This window comes from Trachypithecus francoisi, unplaced genomic scaffold, assembly GCF_009764315.1.
Source record: "Trachypithecus francoisi isolate TF-2019V2 unplaced genomic scaffold, Tfra_2.0 Lachesis_group5, whole genome shotgun sequence".
Lineage (NCBI taxonomy): Eukaryota > Metazoa > Chordata > Mammalia > Primates > Cercopithecidae > Trachypithecus > Trachypithecus francoisi.
Window position 1 is genome coordinate 39,468,190 of NW_022681470.1, and position 23,688 is coordinate 39,491,877.

The following is a 23,688-nucleotide window of genomic DNA, read 5'->3' on the forward strand; positions in this document are numbered from 1 at the left end:
GATAGGGCCTAGGAGAGGTAGGTGTTGTTTTTACTTATTTATTTAGGATTTGGGATAAGGAATTTTACTTATTTACTATACACCATGCTTTTTGCTCAGGACTTTACAAAACATTAGCCCAATTTATTTTCACAACGCTGATCCACAGATAATATCACTCCACTTTCTGCAGGAAGAAATTAAAGCTTAGAGAAGTGGAATACATGGCCCAATTACACAACCACCAAGAGCAGGGCCAAGATTCCCAGCCAGGTCCGTATGACTCCAAAGCAAGGTCTCTCCTGATGTGTATGCAGACAGAAAGGAAAGGGCACTGAAAATGGGATATTAAAAGAAGCAAAAGAATAGTATTTGCTGAAGAGAAATTTTAGAGGAGAGGGACCAAGAAAAAGTGAAAGAACTTCTTTTCCTTAAGGATAAAGGCAAAGAAAAAAAGAGAGAGGTAGAGGAAGATAGAGAAAAACAGCTAGAAAAGGGACATATATGAGATATGTCAAGTGGGACAGCCTTAATCTTTGTTATTAATTTGGGATAAGGTCACTGTGAATGTGGGCTGCATCCATGTGCTAGGTTTTGGGGCTATGCCACAAACAAATGAGATAAAGTCACCACCTCATTGAATTTAGAGGCTAGTCTAGTGTAACCAACATTAAGCGATAATTTAAAATAATCAATTGAGTAATCATAAATGTAGAGTGGGCTATAGTAGGGAAGTCTAAGAGAGCGGGAAGGGTTTGGAACAGCGACCTTGGAAAAGTAAATAAGCATGTGATTAAAACAACAACAACAACAAAAAAAAAAAACAGTCAAACAATTGTAAAGGTTTAGACTTAGATTCCTGGAGGAGTTACAATGCATCAAAAAGGGAGCAAGAACTTTTAATTTGATGGTGCAACAATCATTCAAAGAGAGGACCCATCAGTTCCAGGCCGGCAGATGATCCTTGAAGCTGGAGAATAGCAAGGATTTAGCAAGTGGCAATTGGGACACAGAGGAAGGGGAGAATGATAAGAAGGAAGTTAAAAAAAAAAAAAAAACAGTTGAAGCCAAAGAAAGAATTTTAAAGTGACATCAGCAACCATTGATGGCACACTTACTTTGGGCCCGGCACCACACCTAGTGGTTTATGAATCTTAACAGTACTGGCTTCTCATAGCACATCTATAGCTTAGATCCTGTTATTTTCACCACTTTTTAGGAGAAAAGAACAAAGCTTAGAGAAGCTAAATAACTTCCCCAAGGTCATACAGTCAGTAAGTGGCAAGGATGCTAAACTGCAAAGCCAGCATTCTCATGCATGTAGAAGGTCTAGCCTCTAGTTCTGTGCGACAGTAGCCTGAGGGATGCCTGTGCCAGTGACCACTGAAGTGGAGGGAGAGGACCCCCACTGTAGGGCAAGACAAAGAGGTCACAAGTGACACCATAGATGGTGACATTTCCAGGTGGGGTGGAGAAAAAGTGAGAAAAGTCACTGCAGAAGGCGGAGGGGTATCTGAGCAAAAGTCAACATAGAAACAGGGTATACATGGGCAGGAGAGTTCAACCAAGTTACACCGTAAGCAGTTAAGGCTGACTCAGCCGGGATGGAGATTTGGAGTTGGAAATGTGTGGTGAACTCATAGCCAGCTCTCATTACCTGGCAGCCTGCTGAGGCAGAAGCACCACAGGTCTCAGCTGGCAGCACCAGTTCTGACCAAAATCAGCCCCATCATTAACTGTGTGACTTTGGACAACACACTCAACTTCACTAGGCCCCAGCATCCTCATCTGTAAACTGAAGGGGTTGAATATGATGAGCTTTCCCAGGTAGAGTTAGCACTCTGTTCCACGTCCTCATGGCAACTTAGATTAGCCTATATCAGACATAGCTCTTAGCGGATTGATTGTCACACCTCCACGACTCCATCTTTCTCCTCATCAATGTCAATGTCAACGTCATCACTGAATTCTGTGCTGCCCAGTTTATATACATTAACTCAATCCTTACATCATTGCTCCTAAGCAGACAGAGGCTCTGGAGTCACACAGCCTGGGTTTGAATTCTGCATGACCTTGGAAAAGTGCCTTAACATCTCCAAGCCCATGTGTTCTCATATCTAAACTGGGAATAATGAACAATGTCAGGACCTACTGAATTGGGCTATTATAAGGATTAAATGAGGCAAGCCATGTAAAAGTGCCTAGTAGTTCATTATAAGCAGTCAATAAGTGTTAGCTCTTAGCAAAGTGTGTTTTATAAATAAGGAAAGTGAGACATGGAGAGTTAGTCTGTAGTCACTTGACCAGTAAAAGGTGAGAAGTGGATTTGCACACACATGTGCGTGACTTCATAGCCACCCTGGTCTCTCCTCTGGTGATGGCTGGCAGGCCTCCAAAGGAGAGATAGACAGTAAGCCCAAATCAGACAAACACATCACACACATACCACGGCCCAGCAAGTGTACCATTTGGCTCACAGACCTGGAGATTCTCCAGCAAAAGGACACCTGCTGTCACCTTTTCTGTGGCGAGAACTGAGGCCATTATGTGCCACCATTAACTTGGAACCTGTGTAAAGTCTCTTCTCTCCCACAGCACTGATGGCCCAATGGAGTGGCTTTTTCATGTCAAAAGAGCTGAAGTGTGAGCAGAAAGGCATCCTTTCCAACCATGTCCAGGGGATGCTGTAATGAAGAACAGCTGAGTGGCCTTGCAAAGATGCTATTGTCTCTCAGGTAGCCTCAGCCCAAAATGTGGTGGCCTGCATTTTCAGGGAAGGCTCAGAAAGAGTGAGAGGAAAACCGAAAGAAACTTGAAAGTTGTCTGGAATTTCAAGGAAAGCGCTTGAGAGATGGGAAAGGAAGGGAGAATGGCCCTGCCCTCATGGGCCCTTCCTGGGAGGGTCTGGACCTGAGATGCAACAGAGAACAGACTGTGGCAAAGACGCCCCAATAGACACAGATCACAAAGGCTTGTGCAGACTGCACCTGCCCTCACCCCTCCTCCTCTGCTCACCCACTTTGTATGCCCACCCCTCTCAGCCCCAATCTCCCCCAACCCTTTTTATATTCCCAGAGCCTGCACTGAACAGAGATACTTTAGTCTGAACAATGGAAGGGAGAAGGTGGTAGAGGGCACTGCTGCAGGAGCCCCTCCTCTTGCCTGGAGCAGATGGCAGCAGCTGGCTTCTGTAGACAGACCACTTGTTTCCCCACCCACCCACCTGGCCCACCTTTCCTGCTTATGTGACCAAGCAAACAAATCCAAGCACAACTGTGTAAAATCCTAGCCTATTGCATAGAATAGAGCCAGCTCCACACTGTTTCTCCCCTTCCATCTACCTCCCACCTCCTCCCAGCAAGCTTTTCATCTGCTCCTTTCCCTGACTCCTCAGCATCTTTCCCTGCCCCTTTCCCTGTTCTCCTGTTCTCTTTCCTTTTTGTCCTCTTCCTCTATCTTGCCACTTTCCCTCCACCGGCACCCTCCTACTTGTCCATGAACTGCAGTTGGTTCCAAACACAGGACGTTGGTTTATTTCTGAAAGGCTCATTTGTGTCTCCCAGCATCTCTCAGAGTGACATGCTTTGCATTAGCTGTGTTTCCTCTGCCGGGGCCCCATGTACCCCAGACCCTGCTCCTTCCCCAAGCCCAGGCAACTGGAGTGCCCCCCCAGTTTCCCCCAACAGACCTCAGGTAGTTGGAAAGAGTGACTACTCTTTGACCCCTGAATTCTGGGATTCTGTCCTGGCTCTAACCCATACCAGCTAAGTGTGAGCTTGGGCAAGAGACTTAACCTCTCTGTGCCTCAGTTCTCTCACTTGTAAGATGCAGGTCCTAACAGCATCTGCTCCATAGGGTTATGGGATGCGGTAAGTTCATACGCGTAAACAACATGCAGGCCTGACACATAGACAGTGATTGCTCAATCCAGGTTAGTGACTATTACTCCTGTACTTCAGTGGCTTAAGGAGTCATCATACAGAACATAATATACCCAATACAAAACAATCCTGAGTAACTGAAAGGCAAGGAGGTGGCGAACAGTTTGGGCAAATGGGAAGAGAAATGACAGAAGGACCTGCTGTTTTGTCATTTCATTTTTATTTCACTTTGGTTTTCTTTGTACGACCCTTCAAGAAGTCAAGAGTGCTAAGAAAATTATAAATTTTTGAGATTGATACACATCTAATGACAGAAAGGGAAAGACCTGTGTCCAGAATTCTTGGAACAGTGAGCAGAATATTGGCATCTACCTGAGCATCCACAGAACCTCCAAGAACGCTCCGCGGCTGTACATGCTGCCTGCAGCTGACTTTCTCCCTCTAGTTATTTGATGGAGGATGCTTACATAAGAAAGGAATCTGGGTCACTATGAATGAGCAGTGCAGCTGGTACAGCAGGGAGTGGAGCTTAGGTGACAGTTCAAGGCCCAGGAGCCCTGATGTAGCTGGCATCAGGGTGGGCTTGAGCCTAGCTCAGTTCCCAGGCTTGGAAAAATACAAGAGCACAACAACAATTTATTTTAAGTTCTCTATTTATGAAAAATGCTGTCCCAAAAACCAGAGTCCTCTTGTATCCCTGAACAACTGGAGAAAATAAGCTGGTGAATGTGTTCCAAGACCAGATAGAGGAGAAGAATGGAAATTACATTTCTAAACTCCAGGATACATATACTAATAGTGATGCCAAAACTTCTTTGATCCAGAAACAAATCACTGCTTTGAAATTTGTGATGAGAATAGCATCAGGATCAGAGCTTTTCTTTTGTGAAATCTGTGAAATAAATGCTTTTAAACAAATAACTGGAGGTGGCCACAGTGGTTTGTACCTGTAATTCCAAATATTCAGGAGGCCAAGGCAGGAGGATCTCTTGAGCCCAGGAGTTCAGGGCTGCAGTGAGCTATGATCATGCTACTGCACTGCACTCTAACCTGGGCAACAGAGCAAGACCCTGTCTCTAAAAAATTCTAAAAATAACTGGAGCTAAGTAAGATTTATGTAGAGAGATTATGTAGAGAACAAACTATTTCCAGTTGTGACATTTTATTGGCAACCATTTGATATGCTAATTATACTTCAGTAGTGTGATTAATGTAATATTCTTCAATGATCTCTACTTCATTAGCATATACATAGCAAGGTGATTTATTATAGTTGTATTAGGACTTGAAGATTCTTAAAGTCTTTGCACCAGAAAGGACATGAGAGAGCCTATGATCAAACCCTACACCGGACATAAAAATGGTGAGCTCTGAGATTGCATGACTTCTTATACCTAGGATGTGATAGCAGAAGAGTAAGGAGAGCCTGGGTTTACAACTCCTATTCCAACATTCTTTCCTATTTTATCAAGGAGAAGCTGAATTAAGTAACCAGAAAATCAAGGTGGAGCCTGTATCTGCAACTATTATAAGAAATCAGCAAAAAATTTCCATTAAGGGGTAGACAAAAGAAGTGTGCCCCTAACAGGGTAAAGGTTAGCATTCACAAAGGAATCCTTTAATACAGGAGAAGTATTATAAAACCTCATGTAGCCGGGCACAGTGGCTCACGCTTATCATCTCGGCACTTTGAGAGGCAGAGGCGGGCAAATCGCGAGGTCAGGAGTTGAGCCTGACCAACATGGTGAAACCCTGTCTCTACTAAAAATGCAAAAATTAGCCAGGTGTGGTGGTGGGCGCCTGTAATCCCAGCTACTCAGGAGGCTGAGGCCGGAGAATCGCTTGAACCCGTGAGGTGGAGGTTGCAGTGAGCCAAGATCATGCCACTGCATGAGTGAGACTCCATATCCCAGCCCCTCAAAAAACCCCCATGAACACGAGTCCGTAGGCTAAAAGATTTTGAAAATCAAGTATCCAGAAATAATGGTCTAGTTAGTTTGATATAGAAATACTGCAGGGACTCACACACACAAAAAAGGGAATATATCAAATTTACCTTCTGGGCTTTTAAAAACTACATCCTCAATGGAATTCCCACACATGCATGGGGAGGTTTGAAGAGGGGCTGCCAAAAGCTCATGAGGCAAAGGGGACGAGTATTACGGGATTCAAAGAAGCCCTACTGGCAATTCTAATACTACCTCCAATCCACAAACTCAAGCTGCCTGTGGGATCAAGAAGCTGGCACCATCTCTGGCACATAAGAGGCATGAAATGCATGTTTTCTCAATGAATTTAATATTATGTTACAGCAAAAATAATTAGAATAGCTATTTTTTATTGAGTGCCTCTGTGGAGAAGTCATCCTGCTTAGCATTTCAGAACCATGATCACACTGAACTCTCACAACTGTACAAGGTAAGTCTCATCATTCCCCTTCTGCAGATGAGGAAAGTGAGGTTCACAGAGGTTAAGTAATCTGAATATGGTCACATCGCTGGTGAGTGACAGAATGGGTTAGAAGCCTGTCCAGTTGCTTTCATTCAGACTTTTCTCAACAGACTTTTAATAGTTGCCTAATATACTCCAGGCATTCCTTCACTGAAGGCCAAATGCACCCACATTTCTGGGTCCAAGTGCAAACTACAACAATGTGAAGATGATGGCAAGGAAGCAGATGTTTATTTTCCACCCATCTCTACTTCGCACATCTTTTTCTAGCTCTTATCCTCAATCTATCCAGAAAGCACACCTGCCATATTTGTTTGTTTACTGTGGAATCCTCCTCCCTGTGGAAACTGGGATACACAATGCACCGTTAGGGATGCGCTGCCTGAGCACTTTGGAAAGCTTCCATACGAGATACAGTCTTTAGTGTGTTTCTTGGAAAGCACAGGCCATCTGCCCCACCAGGATGCTCCAGATTCCTGGTTTTACTTATGTGCCTTTGGGAACAGGACTTCTCAAGCTGAGATGTGCATAAACCTTCCTGGAGGGCTTACGGGAAAAAGATTCCCAGGCCCCAGCCCCAGAGATCTCGATTCAGTAGATCTGAGAGGATCCCCAAATTTTTATTTCTCACAAGCTCCCAGCAGATATTGGTGCCACCTCCCTTGAATACCACTTGGAGTAACGCTGTTCTAGAACGTTTTGGCTTGGAGAGGGATGTGGGGAGGGCTGTGCAGTGAATGGAAGCCTGACTGTTCAACTGTACATTCTAGAGCTACAGGCCATTTAGACAAATAATTTAAGAAATTTCATGAATTGATCATTTTAATGTTTGTTTATTTGATTGTTTGGGGTCTTCTGCTTGGTTGCTGTGTGACCAGCTCCAGTCATTATATTTTTACATCTCAACCATTATCTCAAAAGGGGCTAGTTTTTAAAAACTAAAACTTTCTCTGTGGGTCTCCTGTTCTCAGAGGTGGATAACAGCTCTGCAAATGCAGAAGAGCTTTTAACTGTACTATCCATTCACCCAGCATTCGCTGGGCCTGGCGGGATGGGTCAGGGAGAGCCTCTGTGCTCCGTGCAAACAGTGAAACAAGGCTAAATACCAAGTAAATGACTGGGGTGAGGTGCTCATTCACTCAGGTGTGTGGTCACACATAAGAAGTGAGAGGGAAGGGGAGGGAACCCTGCCTTCACCTCCACCTTAAAACTGGAATAAGCCTAACTTTTTATGTCCAAAAAGTATCAAAGGACAGAGGGAGGCAAGAAGGAAGGGAGAAAGAAGGGAAGGAAGGCAGGGAGGAAGGGAGGAAGGAAAGAAAGAGAGAGAGTGAAGGCGAGGAAGGGGGCACCAACTCAGAGTTCAGGACTTAATGTCCCACTAAACATTTGCATGAACCTCATAAGGAATAAAGAAGAATACACAGCATTTTGTACCTGTTTCCCAGCAATCTGTCAGAAAAGATCTTCCACAAACGAGGAATCTTTTCTCTCTTGGGTATGAGCTGCAGAGCAGAAAGTCTCCTGAGCGCATACACATTCTCTCTCTCTCTCTCTCTCTCTCTCTCTCTCACACACACACACACACACACACACTCGGGGCCAAACTACACACACAACTCATAGACATGGAGACTAATTGTTACTGGTGGACAGGAAAAAGATGCCAAATTAATGCACATTAGAAATCCTTCCCTACTTAATGAAGCCATCAGCAATTTCAATTTCATTGTTCGTTTGTTAGTTTTTGTCTGTTTTTAAAGAGTGCTTAGCTAGTAGTTACTTCCCGGACCTCCATGGGTACTTCTTCCACTTTGTATGGCGTTTGTAAACAAATAAAATTGGAAATAAAATGGCTCCAAACATTTGCCCTCCAGATTATTTAAATTCTAAGGTTTAAAAAATAGCAAAGTTGCTTTCTTTTGCTTGAGATTTCAGCCTATGAGGTGCTCAGTCAAGGAGAGAAGCAGCGTTTTAACACAGGCACCGTAGCCCCTCTTCTGGTGCTGGAGCCATTTCAGCTCTGAAGCAGTATTTTACATAACCCTGCAGGCAGCGCTGAGTCAAACTACCTGCCAAAGGTGATTGGTTATTGCCCAGCCTCTCTGTGTGCTACAGAGAGCATCCTGGATCCAGCTTCTGACACCTCCTCCTACTCCAGATCCTTCATTATGTAGATGAGGAAACAGAATTTCTAAGAGACTGAGAGACTCCATCCTGATCATCCAGATATCCAGTAACAGCTGGGTCAAAATCGAGAACACAGATGTGACTATCAGACAATGCTCTTCGCTTAATTGTCCAAAAGCATGTTCCCCAATTAAGTGGAAATCATGCTGTAAACCAAAAGCAGCCTCTACCCCCGATCAGTTAGGTCTTCTAATATTGACAAGACGGAATTGAAGAGGAGCACTGATGTCAGGATTCTATTTGGAATCTTGAGGCCACCCAGCGTGCAGTCAGCACACTGCATTGTTTCCTGTATTATTGGTATGCATGCCTGTTCGCTCAGAGGCTGCGTTCTTCACCAGAGATGGACCATGCCTTGTTCATTTTTGTGCTTCCCCTCCTCCAGCTGCTTACCATAGATTTTGCACATAATGAGCACTTGGTACATCTTTTTAAACATAAATGAGTGCCTAAAACACCCAACAGAACAGGGATGGCAAAGATGTACTACAGATTGAGAAAGGGGGGTAAAATAATCATCTGTATTTTCTGAAATAGAAATCTTAAGGGGGACAGCTGCCTACATGGATAGAATTACCAGGGACTGGGTTCTAGACTCATGTACTTTTTTTCTGGAGCCCAGTCATTCAGGGATTCTTCACTCTTCACTTCTTAGGACATGTTATTGTCTTAATTGCAAGCTCCACAAACCTCTGATCAACAGTCTCTCCTAAGAGACCCGCACACGTGCAATCCCTTTGGAAAAGCTCAGTCAGCCCTAATTGAGTCACAATACCAACCCAAATTAATTAGACTTTCAGAAAGTTGTCAACATCTTTCAAGATAACCTGGGCTGACTACTCCATAGCCTTCACAGGGGAGTACACGCTCAAATTCTAAAAGCTTGAAATTCTACCAGTGACTCCTGAATAAAGATCCCTTCCTTTTCAAAGACATTCACTCCCCTGGCTGTTTACTTCTATACTAAACAGAAATATAAACAGAACATCAGACTCCGAGAAGGATCACAAAACTTCAAAGCTCAAAAAGCATATTTCTGCAGTAGTTTTACAAAGAAGCAATCTGGTGTCAGCTTGTTGTTTTGTTTTTTAAGAAACAGGGTCTCACTCTGTCACCCAGGCTGGAGTACAGTGGTGTGATCATAGATCACTGCAGCCTTGACCTCCTGGGCTTTAGCAATCCTCCTGCCTCAGCCTCCCGAGTAGCTAGGACGACAGGCATTCACCATCACACCCCACTAATTTTTTATTTTAGTAGAGACAGGGTCACTATGTTTCCCAAGCTGGCCCTGAACTCCTAAGCTCAAGTGATCCTGCCACCTCAGCCTCCCAGGTAGCTGGGACTATAGGCACCTGCCACCACATCCAGATAATTTGTTATGATTATTACTTTTTTAGAGATGGGGTGTTGCCATGTTGCCCAGGCTGGCCTTGAACCCCTGGCTTCAAGTGATCCTCCTACTTCAGCCTCTAAAATGCTGGAATTGTAGGTCTGAGCAACTGTACCTGTCAACTTGTAACTCCTTATCAGAGTCCCCATCTCAGAAAAGTGTCATTGCATTCCTGAAAACCAAAAGCATCCCTGACAGAAGCAGAACCAAGTGTCTTCAGATTTAAAAGCCATCAAATCAGAGAAATAAAATTAAACTTCTTACATTTCTAGGTCTTGCTACTGCAGCAGTCTAAATATACCCTAAGCTTCCTATCACTAATTTCAACACCATAAACTCTGACCATAATGGCTTAATATTAATAACTGGCAGCAAAATTTTTAATCTTATTCTCAAGGCACATTTATTTTGCATTTGATAAATAAAAGTATCATTTAAAAAAAAAAAACCCACCATATCCTTACAAAAGATTCTTAAGTAGAGAATCTTTAAGTAGAGAACCCAAAATCAACTAAAGGTGTCCTCTTATTAAATTTCTCATATTCAGTGACAGGTAGCAAGCATCTCCATCTCCATCCCCATTTTAGAATGAGGAAACAGCCTCAGGGACTTGAACTAAGTGAGTCAGTTGTGAGGCTAAAATAGAAACCAAACTTCAAGATGACCTTGAATGAAATCCAGCCAGAAAAGAAGGCGAAAATTGGTAGTGATACTTGTTTAGCCTAATGTGACTCCAGAAAAAAAGTCAGAATAGCCTCATAAAAAAAAAAAATAGCATTACTGCAAATCCTAAATATTATTATACATTTGCCATTACCTTGGCAAATTCATCACATAAGCTTGCTGTTTGGGGTGTAGCCATATGTTACATATGCTATATCTATGCTGTCTTATTTTCCTTCCTAAGTGCAATCCACAGAATACTAAAGTGACTATTTGTCTCACAAAACTGCTTGCTACAATATGTACTTATTCTTAGATTTTGCATTTCATTTTAAAATCTATTCAAACGTATTTATTAATCAGTGTATCCAGATCAGCAGCATGGTTGGAGGGAACTGCTCATCAAATTGAAAGCAAAATCACTTCTTTTTTTTTTTTTTTTTTTTGAGATGGAGTCTCGCTCTGTCACCCAGGCTGGAGTGCAGTGGCCGGATCTCAGCTCACTGCAAGCTCCGCCTCCCGGGTTCACGCCATTCAGCCTCCGAGTAGCTGGGACTACAGGCGCCCGCCACCTCGCCCGGCTAGTTTTTTGTATTTTTTTAGTAGAGACGGGGTTTCACAGTGTTAGCCAGGATGGTCTCGATCTCCTGACCTCGTGATCCGCCCGTCTCGGCCTCCCAAAGTGCTGGGATTACAGGCTTGAGCCACCGCGCCCGGCCGAAAGCAAAATCACTTCTAAAGACATCTGAAGACTGAGAGTTTCTGTCAAGACCACCCAACTACTTAGTAACAACGCTGAGTCAAAATCAAGAACGCAGGTCTGACCTCCACCCAGTGCCTTTCATGTAATTGTACCAAACCATTTTCTCCAAGTAAGTGGAAACACTACTCCAAACTAAAAGCAGCCCTCTGTTCCCAGATCACTTAGGGCTTCTAGTGTCACTGCGACATATTTAAGAGGAGCAGGAAATGTCTGTTTGAAGCCTTCTTTCTCTTCACAAAACCCCTCCCTCTTCCTCACCCCTGCTCTGCCATCACCAGGTATTAAATGCCACTAGTTTCAAAAGCCATTGAATTTGAACTTGCACATAATGAGAAAAAGCAAGAGATGAAAAGTTTGGCTGACATCAAATTGCCCTCTCCACACCACAATATGCACAACTATTTCTGCCTTTGTGGGAAACAAAAGGCATTACAGACGAGGAAGGGAAAAATGGAAGAGGAAGTATAGCAGAAGTTGTATTTCAGTAAAATGTATACTCAGTAAGAAATTGAGGGGTAAATGCAGCTGGGATAGCAAACCCTCAAAACAAAAAGCAACAATAAAACTCAAAAACTGTCAACTCAAGTGAGTAATAAAATGCACAAAATATTCATTTGACTGATGCATAGCCCAAGACTCTCCCATAATTTGGGGGGAGGCCATTCAATTCTACAAACGAGATCTGGCTGGAACCTAGCTTCTCTCATTCCCAAATGAGCCCATCATTCCAAACCTCTAAGCTAAACTCTCTCTTGCTAAAACTGCTGAGAATACAAAGGCTTCTTGGGATCACACTTTGAACCCAGAAAACAGAAAAGAAGGCCCTCATCTCACTGCATTTAAATCATTCATTTTCTTTTCTATATGCTCCTCTAGGCAGGAGGCTCTGTGACAGCATGGCCCACAGAGGTCTGGATCACCTATTACATACCTGGATCATCACAGGCCTTTGGTACATCTCTCACTAAATGGATGATTTGCCATGTCATAATATGACCTGAATTCTACTTACACTTATGAGAGAGAAGCACATCAAAGGAATCTGCCCACCTCGTAGCTTCTTCTGTGGATAATCTCCTAGAAAAAAAGAAACATCTGTCTTGAATGTTTCTGAAATAACCTCCTTGCCCTCAACAACCACTAAGATTTTCTCAAAAAAACAAATTGGAAAAATGTGGGGAGTGGATGGGGGGAGTGGGTAGCAAATGAAATGAAGGCTATACCTGGATTCCTGCAATTCTGTCGCTGTAAATTTGTACATTCTTAAGTAACTGATGAAAAAAAAACCTCAAGACTGGAATCCAGTGAGTTTTGTCTGTTGGCTTTTAGTCTAAAGAACAAAGCTAAGTAAGTACATGATTTAAAGGTGTCGAGGTAACAATGGAAAGAAACTGGTCTTAGAGTCAGAAAAGTTAGACTCAGCTCCTGACTCCATTCTTACTGTCACCTAAAGGTCTGCACTCCTGAAATGGGGATAATGATGCCCATAACATAGTTGTGTGAGGGTTACACAAGGTAACATCTATGACATTTAATACAGCACCAGCATAGAAGAGGTGCTGAATTCAGGTTACGTGAATCTAAGCATATTTTTAGAGTAAGTTTAAACATTTATTTCCAAATTGAGAGCTCAGATTGACAACTAAGTAGAACCCAGAAGTATCCTTTGCCACCCACAGTTTTAAGAGTGATGGATGATATGGCTTTCTTAGGGAAAAAAAAGAGGATTCCCATTCTGAGATCACTAAGCTATACATTTTGAAAAGGAAAATAAACATTCCTTTCACTCATATCCAGTGATATAAAAGGAGCTGCCAAGAGACAGGATTTTTCCTGTGGCTCATCTGGTCAGCAACTCACTAAAGAAGTGAGCTATATTACTCGCTGTATTACCCAGGGAATGGCACGTGGCCGTACTACTCACTTGAGAGCGCGGTTGGGTTTGTCTGGAAGAATAGCTGTGAAATCACTACACGAGTCTGACTTGTGAGACAGGCATCCCAGTCGAGTCCTCATCCCTTTGTTCCTGCAACAAGCACAGGGGCAGAAGGACGGGGAAACTCTCATGATCACAGCTGTCAGCTCTATACAGGGCCCCTGGAGCTGCTGCTACGGGAGCCAGCACTGCCCCCACCCTTCCCCAGGTGGTCTCTGAAGACTTCACGAACAGGAAGAGAACACCTAGAGAATCAATAACTACCTGAACAGTCATAGGTACCCTACATGGCCCCCTAGAGGCTTAATGCTTTTTAAAGCTGACTCGGCAAGTTGATGGTAAGTCAATGAAGGTCACTGGCTTGGAAGAATTTCTAAATTAGGATTCTCTGTAGGGAAAGAAAATACAGTGATAACAAAATAACAATCCACATTTTGCTTTTCCACAAGGAGGGCAAAATAACAGCAGCAGCAGCAGCAGCTCCTGATTGCAAAGACCCAGAAGGAGTACCCACACCAGGAGCAGAGGAATGTTTGCAAGGTGCAGGGTGCATATCAAAGTCTTAAGCACAAAGTAGGGGGCCTCAAGGCAGGTCAGTTCCAACTCAAGTTCTCCCCACTCATCCCACAAATCTAGCTATAGTCAACCCATAGGATTGATGCTTGCAGGGGGAGAAGAGTAATTGGTACAATCAGCAATTAAGAACCAGTGTCCCCTTTGTCAGTTCTTATGCTTGCCTAACTAAGCTTATGTATTCCTATTTACATTTAGGCTCATCTCAATAAGCATAATTAAATTTTTAACATGTATGTTTACATTTCTCATATGTTTTATTTCCCAAAGGACCCATATAATGACATCGGGCAATTAAATAGTTATCTCTTATAACAGATCCAGTGAGAAGTTACTCTAATGTCTCTTTCTGACTCCCAACATTAGCCTCCGTTTACCAGTTTACATTTTTTTATATGTTTAATTTTTTTTTAGAGACAAGGTCTTGCTATATTACCCAGGCTGGTCTCAAGCTCCTGACCTCAAGTGATCTTCCTGCCTCAGCCTCCTGAGTAGCCCAAGCCACCATGCCCAGCTAGCCTCTGTTAACCTTTAATTAGAGGTTGACAAACTGTAGCCCTGAAAAGGTGCCTGTCTATGTAAATAAAACTTTATTGGAACACACCACCACCATTTGTTTACAAATTGTCTAAAGCTGCTTTCAACTACAAGGGCAGAGTTGGGTTGTTGCAACACAGACCATACGGCCCACAAACCCGAAAATATTTACTCTCTAGCCCTTGACAGAATAAGTTTGCTGACCCCTGACCTTTAACTATGACAACTCCTTGTGTTGAGGGCAAAGGTAAGTGGGACGGGTTTAGTATAATCAAATCAGGACTTAAGAGTGACTTAGAAAAAGGAACTGCCGCTTGCATGTTTGCAAAAATTTGCCACAGAAATAGTCCTAGAAGATGCCATTCTGCACATTGAAAGGCGTCCTTCTGGCCTAGCTTTCTTTCCTGTTTTTCCTAGGGGTGGGAAGAGACCTTAGAGGTCATCCAATTCAATCTCTTTTACTTCAAATGGATTTTCATCCCTGGTAATTGTCTTCGTTCACAGAAATCTTATCCAAGAAATGTCTGCTGGGATGGTTATTATATTTGGCAGGGGTGGACAGCATTTGTATTCCACAGCACGTCTCTGAAGAGCCTCCTAGGGCTGGAACATCCAAGTTCCCAGAAATATCCTCTCTCCTGCAAAAAATTGGGCCTGCACGTCCCCTGCTTCCACCTTGAATCTCAGCCAGGCTGCGTTGTAAAGCTATCCATTTCATGGCATTTCCAAACATTGGCTACTGCTATTCTCTCTCCTGCGACAGCGAGCATCTTATGTGTCCACTCGTGCTTGCAAATTGCAGGGTGTCTGACAGCACGCCATGCGAGCAGCTGATTAAGGGCCCTCCAGTCATCACATTCCATGAATTCAAGTAAAGGTCCTGCTCAGGCTGCCCCATAGGCCAAAGCCCAACTTTCAGTGAGTTGGTTCATTCCTCATGCCTCAGGATCATCAATCATAAAACACTCAGGTCACTGTCCTCAAAGAGCAATCAAGAGGACTTTCAAAAAATGGCAAATCCACGCAAGCCATTTAACAAGGTTTAGCAGGGGCCAGTGTAAAGGATGCTACTTGTTACCAAGACAACTGTGATTCTCCCAAATAGTTTGCAAAAATCTTCAACAAAATATTCTTTGGGACAAAGTGGTTTTATTTTTCATCTTTCCAGCTAAGACCTCAATTATAATCTTCTTAGCTAGGTCTGAAATAATGAGGTTAGAAGTAGGAGTCAAAGGTTAAGGATACTTTTTTAAAAATAACGAGGCTTTCCCTTGTCTGTCTCTTTTCCACAGCCCCTATCCCAGTAACTCACAGAGATCCCTAAATGGTTCCATACAAGCTCATGCACAGTCCCTCATCCCACCCCATAAGTCACTGCCAAGCTGCCTCACCAGTCAATGGGAGGGCTTCAGCTAAGGCAGGTCCTGCTTGCAAGGCCACAACTTTGCAAGAGGCATACAGACAAGAACCGTGCAGTTCATACAGGAGGCCTATGAGGACAGATGCAATTAGACCACGCATGGGCTAAGGAGGCTTGGGCCAGGCTCAAATAGCAGAGGGGGTGACAAGGTGGAGAAAAGAGGAAAGGGTCAGGGGCAAGAAAACAGGCCATTGATTAATTACCTGCGTGGCATCAGTAAGGCCGCCATACAGGCATCCGCTTACGGTTAACCTTTGGGCTGGTTTGCAGGGACGTCAGGGCAGGAAATAAGACTGCGGGGCTCAGGAATTTACCCTTGCACGTCCTCTCACCTAAAATCAAAGAATCTGCTGTAAGAGGGGCCACCCTCTCTTATCTGACTGCACTACATTTCCTCTCAGACGGGTTTCCGCCAGCGGAACACCTCCCCACACACATCCCCCCAGGCCCCACAAATGTCCACTTGTCCTTAGCAGGGGCGACAAACCAAGGATGGACAAGAACAAATTGTTGGCCGCTTCATGTTGTTGATTATTGGTTAGGAGTTCCTGATTCCCCAACCATTGGCCATCAAAAATAAATTGGGACGTGTGCCTCAGGGGAGGCGTGGGCCTCGCAAACCAAAAATTACTGTTCTCTTTCTCTTACTAAAGTGGGGCCCAAGTGACCAGCCAGCGGGGTTGGAGGAGGGGGTCAGTACTTGCTCCAAAATAATCTGATTGGATGCTGCTCTGATTCTCGCCTCCCTCCAAGGGCACCTGTCCCAGGTGGGAGTGCGTGGAGACTCGGGAAAGTGGGAGTGGGAGGGAGGTTGGAGGAACTCCAAAAGAGGCTTGTCAGGCACCGTCACTACACAGGCTTGCTCCTCTGCAGGGATCACAGGTGCAGGCTGAAGAAATGAATATGCAAGTCACCCTTTCTCGCCCATATGGAGCCTATATGACCTTCCTCAGTCTGGGGACTGGCCTATTCTTGACATGAAGCAGGAAGGACATGAGTGTGGGGAGACAGGGGTCATTGAGGTTGAAAGCTGATTGACTCACAGTCTTCCTCTCCTGAGGGTCCCATTCTCAGTGCTTCAAACCCTTTGTTCCCGCAGAAGACCTCTGATAGGAAGAAACACGTGAGGAGAGCAGCCTATCCATAAAGCGCTCCCCTGGGGAACTCTGACACTGAACATAGAACCCATTTTAAAAGAAACCTAATTTAGATAGATAAGACTCTTATGTCAGCTACACCATTTAAATTATTTTTATACTACCGTGACTATTTCACAAGCACTTTTAAAAATAGCTTCTTTAATAATACTACCATTAATAAAATTAAAAGATTGCTTTGTTAAAACTAGAAAAAAAAATTAGTTAGACTGTGTATGAAGGCCCATCATCATGGATTGTGTTCCCTGGCTGCAGGGACATTTCCTTAATCTTTCTCCTAACCAGGCTTATACCTAGACCCCAGGAGTCATGAAGTCAAAGCTTTTGCAGCTGTGATGGTCCCTAGAAGTCATGTTTGGGGCACCTAGGCCTCTTGCTGTGGGATATGGCCTCAGGGGAAGGGGAAGTCCATGCAGGGACCTTTATTATCCTAGAGCCAAGTGGAACCAGAGACGACTACCCACCTACGTTGCAGACAAGGTCATTTGGGGCAGGGGATCACCCAGCCTTCTGTCCCCACCTTGTCTCTCTTCCCATCCCACTGCCAGCCTACACTAGCTTGCCCATGCTGTTCAGATGCCTGTCTCTCTCCTTCAAATCCAGCACTGCCCGAATTGCTGCTCAGACCCTCCACTACCCATTTGATGTGCTCAGCCACAGATGCCAATAAATAAGAATCAGCAGGACACTCTGACCCAGCTGCCTTGCCCATCCCAGCACCTCAGGGCTTTTATCCCATTTGGCCCTGGACTTCTGAGAGTTAGAAGTTACCCAAAGCCCAGGAAGTTCAATGGTGTGATTGCCCGCACAGTGCATGTGCCCTCATAGATGGGCATTAAGTCATAAGTGCGTCTGGGGCAGACAGGATGAGATATAATGGGAAGAGAGGATACTCAAAGAAAAAACAAAGGTTAAAAGCAAAGAGCAAGGATTTATAAAGAGGGGGAGAGAAACTAGAGCCTCTGCGGGAAGAAAGCAATCAATATGCATGAAGAGACAAGTTAATTAAATATGGATAATGCAATCGGTGCACACAGACATCCCGGAGAAGAAAGAGAAAAGCAAAGGCAATACTCACTGTCTTTGGCCAGTCCTCATGGCCTGAGGGTCTTTGCCAACTGGATGGTCAGAGAGGCTGCGGGTTAAGGCGCTCTGGAGAAAAAGTAGATCTTTCTTTTAGCAGTCAAATCCTCGGCGAGTGAAGGGCATGTGTGCATGAACACATAGGCGCGCACACACACATATACACACACAGGCATGCACAACACACCTCCCACCACTTGAGCCAGGCAGCAAGCGGCCCCGCTGAAAGCTCTTCTCTCTGCTTGTCACATCCAGTAAATACTGAAGCAGCCTACACCCAGCGGGCGGCGGCTCAGCTCCCGGGCACGGTCTGCATGCCCATCCTCATTGGCAGGATGCAGAAGGTGCCCCTGAGCCGAGCTCAGCCTCACTAACCTGAAGCTCCTCTGGCTGCAGCTCAGGGAGAAGTCCCCACAGCCCACAGCTGCCTCCCTCTGCACCCAGAGGCTGTGCGGGGGGCAGCAAAGAATAGGTATTAACTCTTTCCAGTCACCAGTGAGCTGAAAATCAAGTGTCCAGGGGGCCCTCTTCTAATGAGCCCTGCTGCTGGCTGAAGGTTGGCTGCTGCACTGGCAGTGGGGAGCGTAAAGATCTTGCCCCAGACAGCTGCTGACAGCAGGAGCCACTCCAATTCAGATCTCCTAATGAGCCAGGAGGAGGGGGGCTGTCTTGCTGGGTGTGATGTGATGTGATAAATGCAGAGAGCAAGAAAGCTACAGGGCAGGTCACACATCTAAATTCCACCCCCTTTCTCCAAATTTCTATTGTGCTGCACTACCAAGCCAAACCACACAGCCCTGAAATCGCCCTCTCTGCCACATCTCAGCTGTGCCCCTTACTCTACAGAGGCATTTCTCCCCCAGCTCATCTCCACTCCCACCCTAACCAGCACCAACCACACCACTCCCCACTTCTTAATGAGAAATTTCCACCTCCTCTGCCTTCCCAAACATGCATATTTCCAACTCTATGCTCCTGCCTCTCACCTGGTTTTTCCTACAGTAGAAACTCACCTCTCTCCCTCATCCATCACCTAGCAACTTCCCCCTACTTGCATTTGTTATGGAGTGAGACTTTTTCCTTTGTTCTGCCCGATCTGCACATGATCCCTATTTTTCTGTCTTTTCCATTTTTTTTTTCTTCCAAACCTCCTTACCCACATGGGTCTTCACACTGCCTTCTTCAGTTCCAGAAGGAGGACCCTCTTCCTGCTTGCCCTAGTGTAGTGGGTCTCCAAGCATGGTCCCTGGACCAGCAGCGTCAGCATCACCTGAGAAGTATCAGAAATGCAAATGTTCAGGCCCCACCCCTAGACCTACAGAATCAGAAACTCTGGGGACAGTAATCAGCCTTCCAGGTGACTGGTGCATGCTAAAGTTTGCAAACCGCTGCCCTGGGAGAAAGCTTGTCTTCTCATTATGCTCTAGGTCCCTAAGGCTGAGTCTATACTCCCTCTCAGGAACTAGCTCCAAAGACACACAGCCTTAGCTGCAAACCATTTCCAAAACCCAGAAGGCAGCAGAAATCTCAACAGAAAGTGATGGCTTTATAATAATGGAAATGAATTCCATTTTTCAACCTTTTTAAATGTATAAAGCATTTTCACGTATTATCACTCAACAATCCTACGCCATCGTCACAGAGGGTATTATTATTATTCCCATGTTACAGATGAAAAAACCGAGGCCAGAAAAGGTGATGTACCTTTATCAAAGTGACACAACATGCCAGAGGAGGCACAAGGACCAGAAATTGAGCCTTATGACTCTAACAGCAGAGCTCTTTCTACTACATCATACCAGGACCCAGTCTTTCTGGGCAGATCTATTGGTGCATAACCTGAATTCTCTCAGTGAAATGATTCTGCCACAACTACTCATTGCCTGATGATAAGATGAAATAAAAATTCTGATGCTGCCTCCACAATGACTCATTGTCTCTTTCTGATATCGTCCACAGTGCCCCACTATTAAAGAAAGGGAACTTTGTGTTATAAAAAGAGAGGCAAAAGAAAAGTTTCTCATTTCTTATTACCCCTTTCTTGAGCCCTGTTGCTAATTGGGGTTTAGAACTTCAGCAGAAAGAGAACCCTTCATTTCTGGACATTTTCTTGGTACACTGCACCATAAGAAACTGGCACACAGAAAAACTGATGAATAAAAGCCCATTGATAAGCACTCCCCGAATTCAAGATATGTTTATAGAATAAGGTGAATCCACATAGCTAATGTTTAATGAGCAGTTAGTATGTGCCAGACACTATGCCAAACATTGCTTTGAGTTATCTATTTAATTTTCAGAACAAATTTACAAAGCCAACACCTTTATCACCCCTCTTTTACAGATGGAGAAACAGAAACACGTCATTTAAAAGTAGCAGAGCTGGTATCTAGCACCAAACCTGGTGCTTCCAGCTTCTGCTCTGCTCCTCACTTTAACACAAAGGTAATGCCATCATAGGACACTTCCTACCAGCACTAAAACAGTAGAACAAAGGTCTCCTCCAAATCTCTTACTGCCCAGGCCACTATCCAGTGGGTAAAGGCCCTGAGGAAAGAGAGCAGGGCTGCAAATGGGCCTGAGTCACAAGTGGAAGCTAATCAATATTAACCAGGCATCAGAATCTTCAATTAGCCTTTGGAGAAATAATATAGTCATAGGAAGTCAATAAGTCCAATGTTTAAAAAGAGCTATAGTAAACAAGAAAAATGTAAAGTAACAGGAATATAAAGAGCAGAAGGAAAAAAAGTATGTGGACATGAATAATACAAGGAAACAGAACATTAAAACTAGTCCAAACTTTTTTTTTTTTTAACCAAAACACTGCTAAATGTCAAGAAGTAATCACAGAGGACCACAGTTTGAGAAGCACAGACCTAGTGCAGGCCCCTCTCACAAGAGGACACCAGCATAATCTTCCAAAGAGACCGGTGCATAATTTCAAGGAGAATTAAGCTGAACCTAAAGTTAAGCATTCTAGCATTGTCTTCTTTCCTGAAATAAATAAACAGAAAAGGCAAGCAGGGCTAAGTGCTTGTGAGAAAGGAATTCATCACCTTGGACTCTGTAGTCCCCAGGCTTAGAGCTCTGCCCCAGGAATGTAGAGCTCTGGGTTCTTTTCCAGCTACTGCTCCTGACTTGCTAGCTGGAGTTGGCACAGGACATCTCAACTGGCCACAACTCACGTCTCTTACAGGAACACAGTGATTGCAAGCCCCGCTCCTGCTTCTGGGCTGCCCTGCCCCCCTCTGCACTTCCCAGTCTATACTCACTTGCCTTGGGAAGCCCTGCCCTCTCCAGGCACCCACCACTCCTCTCCAGAATCAGTGCTTCAATCTTGCCTCTTCAGCTCTAGGCTGTTTTTCCAGAGGTTTGCTGGACAGCTCCTCACATCTCAGACCCTGCGCGCTATACTGGCTCTAAATAGACCCTGCATGCCCTACTGTCTCTAAACAACTACCTTCCCACATCCTCCATTCCTGCTGGGCTCCCTGTGTTTGCTTGTGACATTACTCTGCCCAAGTCCCACAAGGGACCCTAACCGTAACCTTAACCCCAACAAGTACAGACATTTCTGGCTTCTTTTTCTCCATTCCCCTTCCTAAATTGGTTTTTAAATCTTGTCACATTTTTGAAATATTTCTCAACTTCATTCCCTCCCATCCATTGATGTTGACATATGAGAGGTTATTCAACCCCCAGCACCTGCACAACACCCTGCCCTCTCTTAAATAACTGATCTCCCTGCCGTCATTTCTTTCTCTGTCCGCCCACAAACCTTGCACACCACACTACTGCTGGAGTACCACTGAATAGATGTCATAAAGTGGATCATCTGTGCAATCATCTTTGATGGGCCCCAAATCTAATATCCAAATGACTCCTTGTCCTGCCTGACAATGAGTTTGTCCCGTTTGCCTATCCCAGTTTTCTATCCCACACACACGCTTGATTCCTCTGCTGTCCCTTCTGCCCAGAATGTCCCCACCCTTGATCTGCCTGTTAACTCTCAGCTTCTTCCCTAAACCTATTACCTCAAACTAAAAATTCTCCTTTCCAAACCTTTTTCAGAATTCTCCCAATCAGAAGGAACCCCCTCCATCCCAATAGCACCACCTTGCTGTAAGGCTCTCTGACAGCCCACATCACAGGCATAGTTTATTCTTGAGATTTATGTTTTATGATCTTCTCAACTGACTGTGTGCTCCAAAAAGACAGACTCTTTTACTTACTGCCCTTACTATTAATTCTCATTGCCTCACAGAGAGCAGGTGTTGAGTAAATGTCAGCTAAATTTGATTTCGAGTTCATGAAAAAAATCAGAAAAATCGCAAGGATTCTTTATGGCAGAAACATGTTAGACTTCTGCAGCCTTCTGGTCAAGACTGAAGTCAACGGAATGCTAATGACACTCAGGGTCAGCTGCACAGGTACGTAAGGCATTTGCAAACTAACCCAATAGCCGGGTCAGAGCAGGGTGGAATTCATCAAGAGCAGAAGGAGCACCTGGCATTGTCACACAGGCCATGAGAATGTAATTAAATTGAAGATAAAGGGAGCTTAAATCTGCAATATAATATTTTTAAAAGCCACCAGAGTGGAAGAGGAGGTTTATTGCCAAATGCCCCTGTGTGTTTATCTAACCAACATACCACCTAGGATAATACCACATTTAAAGCTTTTAATAAAACAGTCATTTGGATATTAGATTTGAATTCTGGTCAGCATGCTAAAGCTCTTCCGTAAATCTTTTAAAAGCAATTTCCACCTCGTAGCTTCCTAGTAACAGTAGAAACATGAATCAACATATGCTGCATTGATTTAGGGTTTCCATGGAGACCGGAAGGACACAGGGAAGGGCAGGACAGAAGGAGGCCACTTGGCCCAAAATTCTACTTTAAAAAATGCATCTCGATCTCATTCCTCTGAGCATTAGCAGCCTCATTTCCTGTTCATCAGTTCAAGTATCCACATATTTAATTTGTAATAATGCTGCTCAGCTCCTCATAAGGAACATCAGAGGGGACATGGAGAAAAGTCAGCAGTTAAAGCTGTGTGCCCATGAGGTTTGCAAAGAAAACCAAGAAGCACAGGATTTGGAATCAGAAGAAAGGGCCTTTGGTACTAACTCTGCAATTAACTAGCTCCATGACACTAACTACTTCTACTAGCTCTGTGATCACCAACTAACATCACCAAGACATTGCAACTTCAATTTCCTCATCTGTAAAACACAAATTAACACACCTGCCCAGTCTATTTTTCAGGGTGATTATATGCAAAGAAATGAGAAAGTCTGTGGGGGAAATGCGCCGTAAATTCCAGTACATCACACCCTATTATTATATTTGAAGATGATTTTGGCTTCCCTTTAAATGGGATTTTGCCAGTGAGCAAGGAGATGAAAAAAAAAAAAAAAGAGATTCCTGATTTACTAGAGAGTAGACTGACTGGAAAAGAAAGTGTGGTGGATTTGACAGCCCTGAGCTTCAACCCCAACTCCATAATTTTCCAGATTAAGGGCAGATCCAGAATTGTGGGCAAACTACTCGCCCTCTCTGAGTATCATTTTCATCGTGGTAAAATGAAGATAATAACAATAGCAATGTCATAGTCTTGTTATAAGGATTGAATTAGATAATGTAATGGAGTCTTCACCATGATT

General features: G+C 44.2%; 1 protein-coding gene across 3 annotated transcripts in view; it reads right to left on the bottom strand.

Moving 5' to 3' along the window:
* RGS8 (regulator of G protein signaling 8) overlaps positions 1-19,293 on the bottom strand; it is a 31,550-nt gene extending 12,257 nt beyond the window's left edge. The window contains exons 1-5 of one of the 3 annotated variants that reach the window (XM_033198058.1): positions 19,180-19,293; positions 18,019-18,092; positions 15,987-16,115; positions 13,242-13,343; positions 12,330-12,394 (exon numbers count right to left, since the gene is read on the bottom strand). In XM_033198058.1, the coding sequence (XP_033053949.1) occupies positions 12,330-12,394; positions 13,242-13,343; positions 15,987-16,012 (193 nt within the window). In that variant the 5' untranslated portion in view covers positions 16,013-16,115; positions 18,019-18,092; positions 19,180-19,293. Of the gene's footprint in view, positions 1-12,329; positions 12,395-13,241; positions 13,344-15,986; positions 16,116-18,018; positions 18,287-19,179 lie in introns of those variants that run through there. The other 2 variants (XM_033198057.1, XM_033198059.1) reach the window with 2 other exon arrangements.
* Between the last annotated feature and the right edge of the window lie 4,395 nt (positions 19,294-23,688).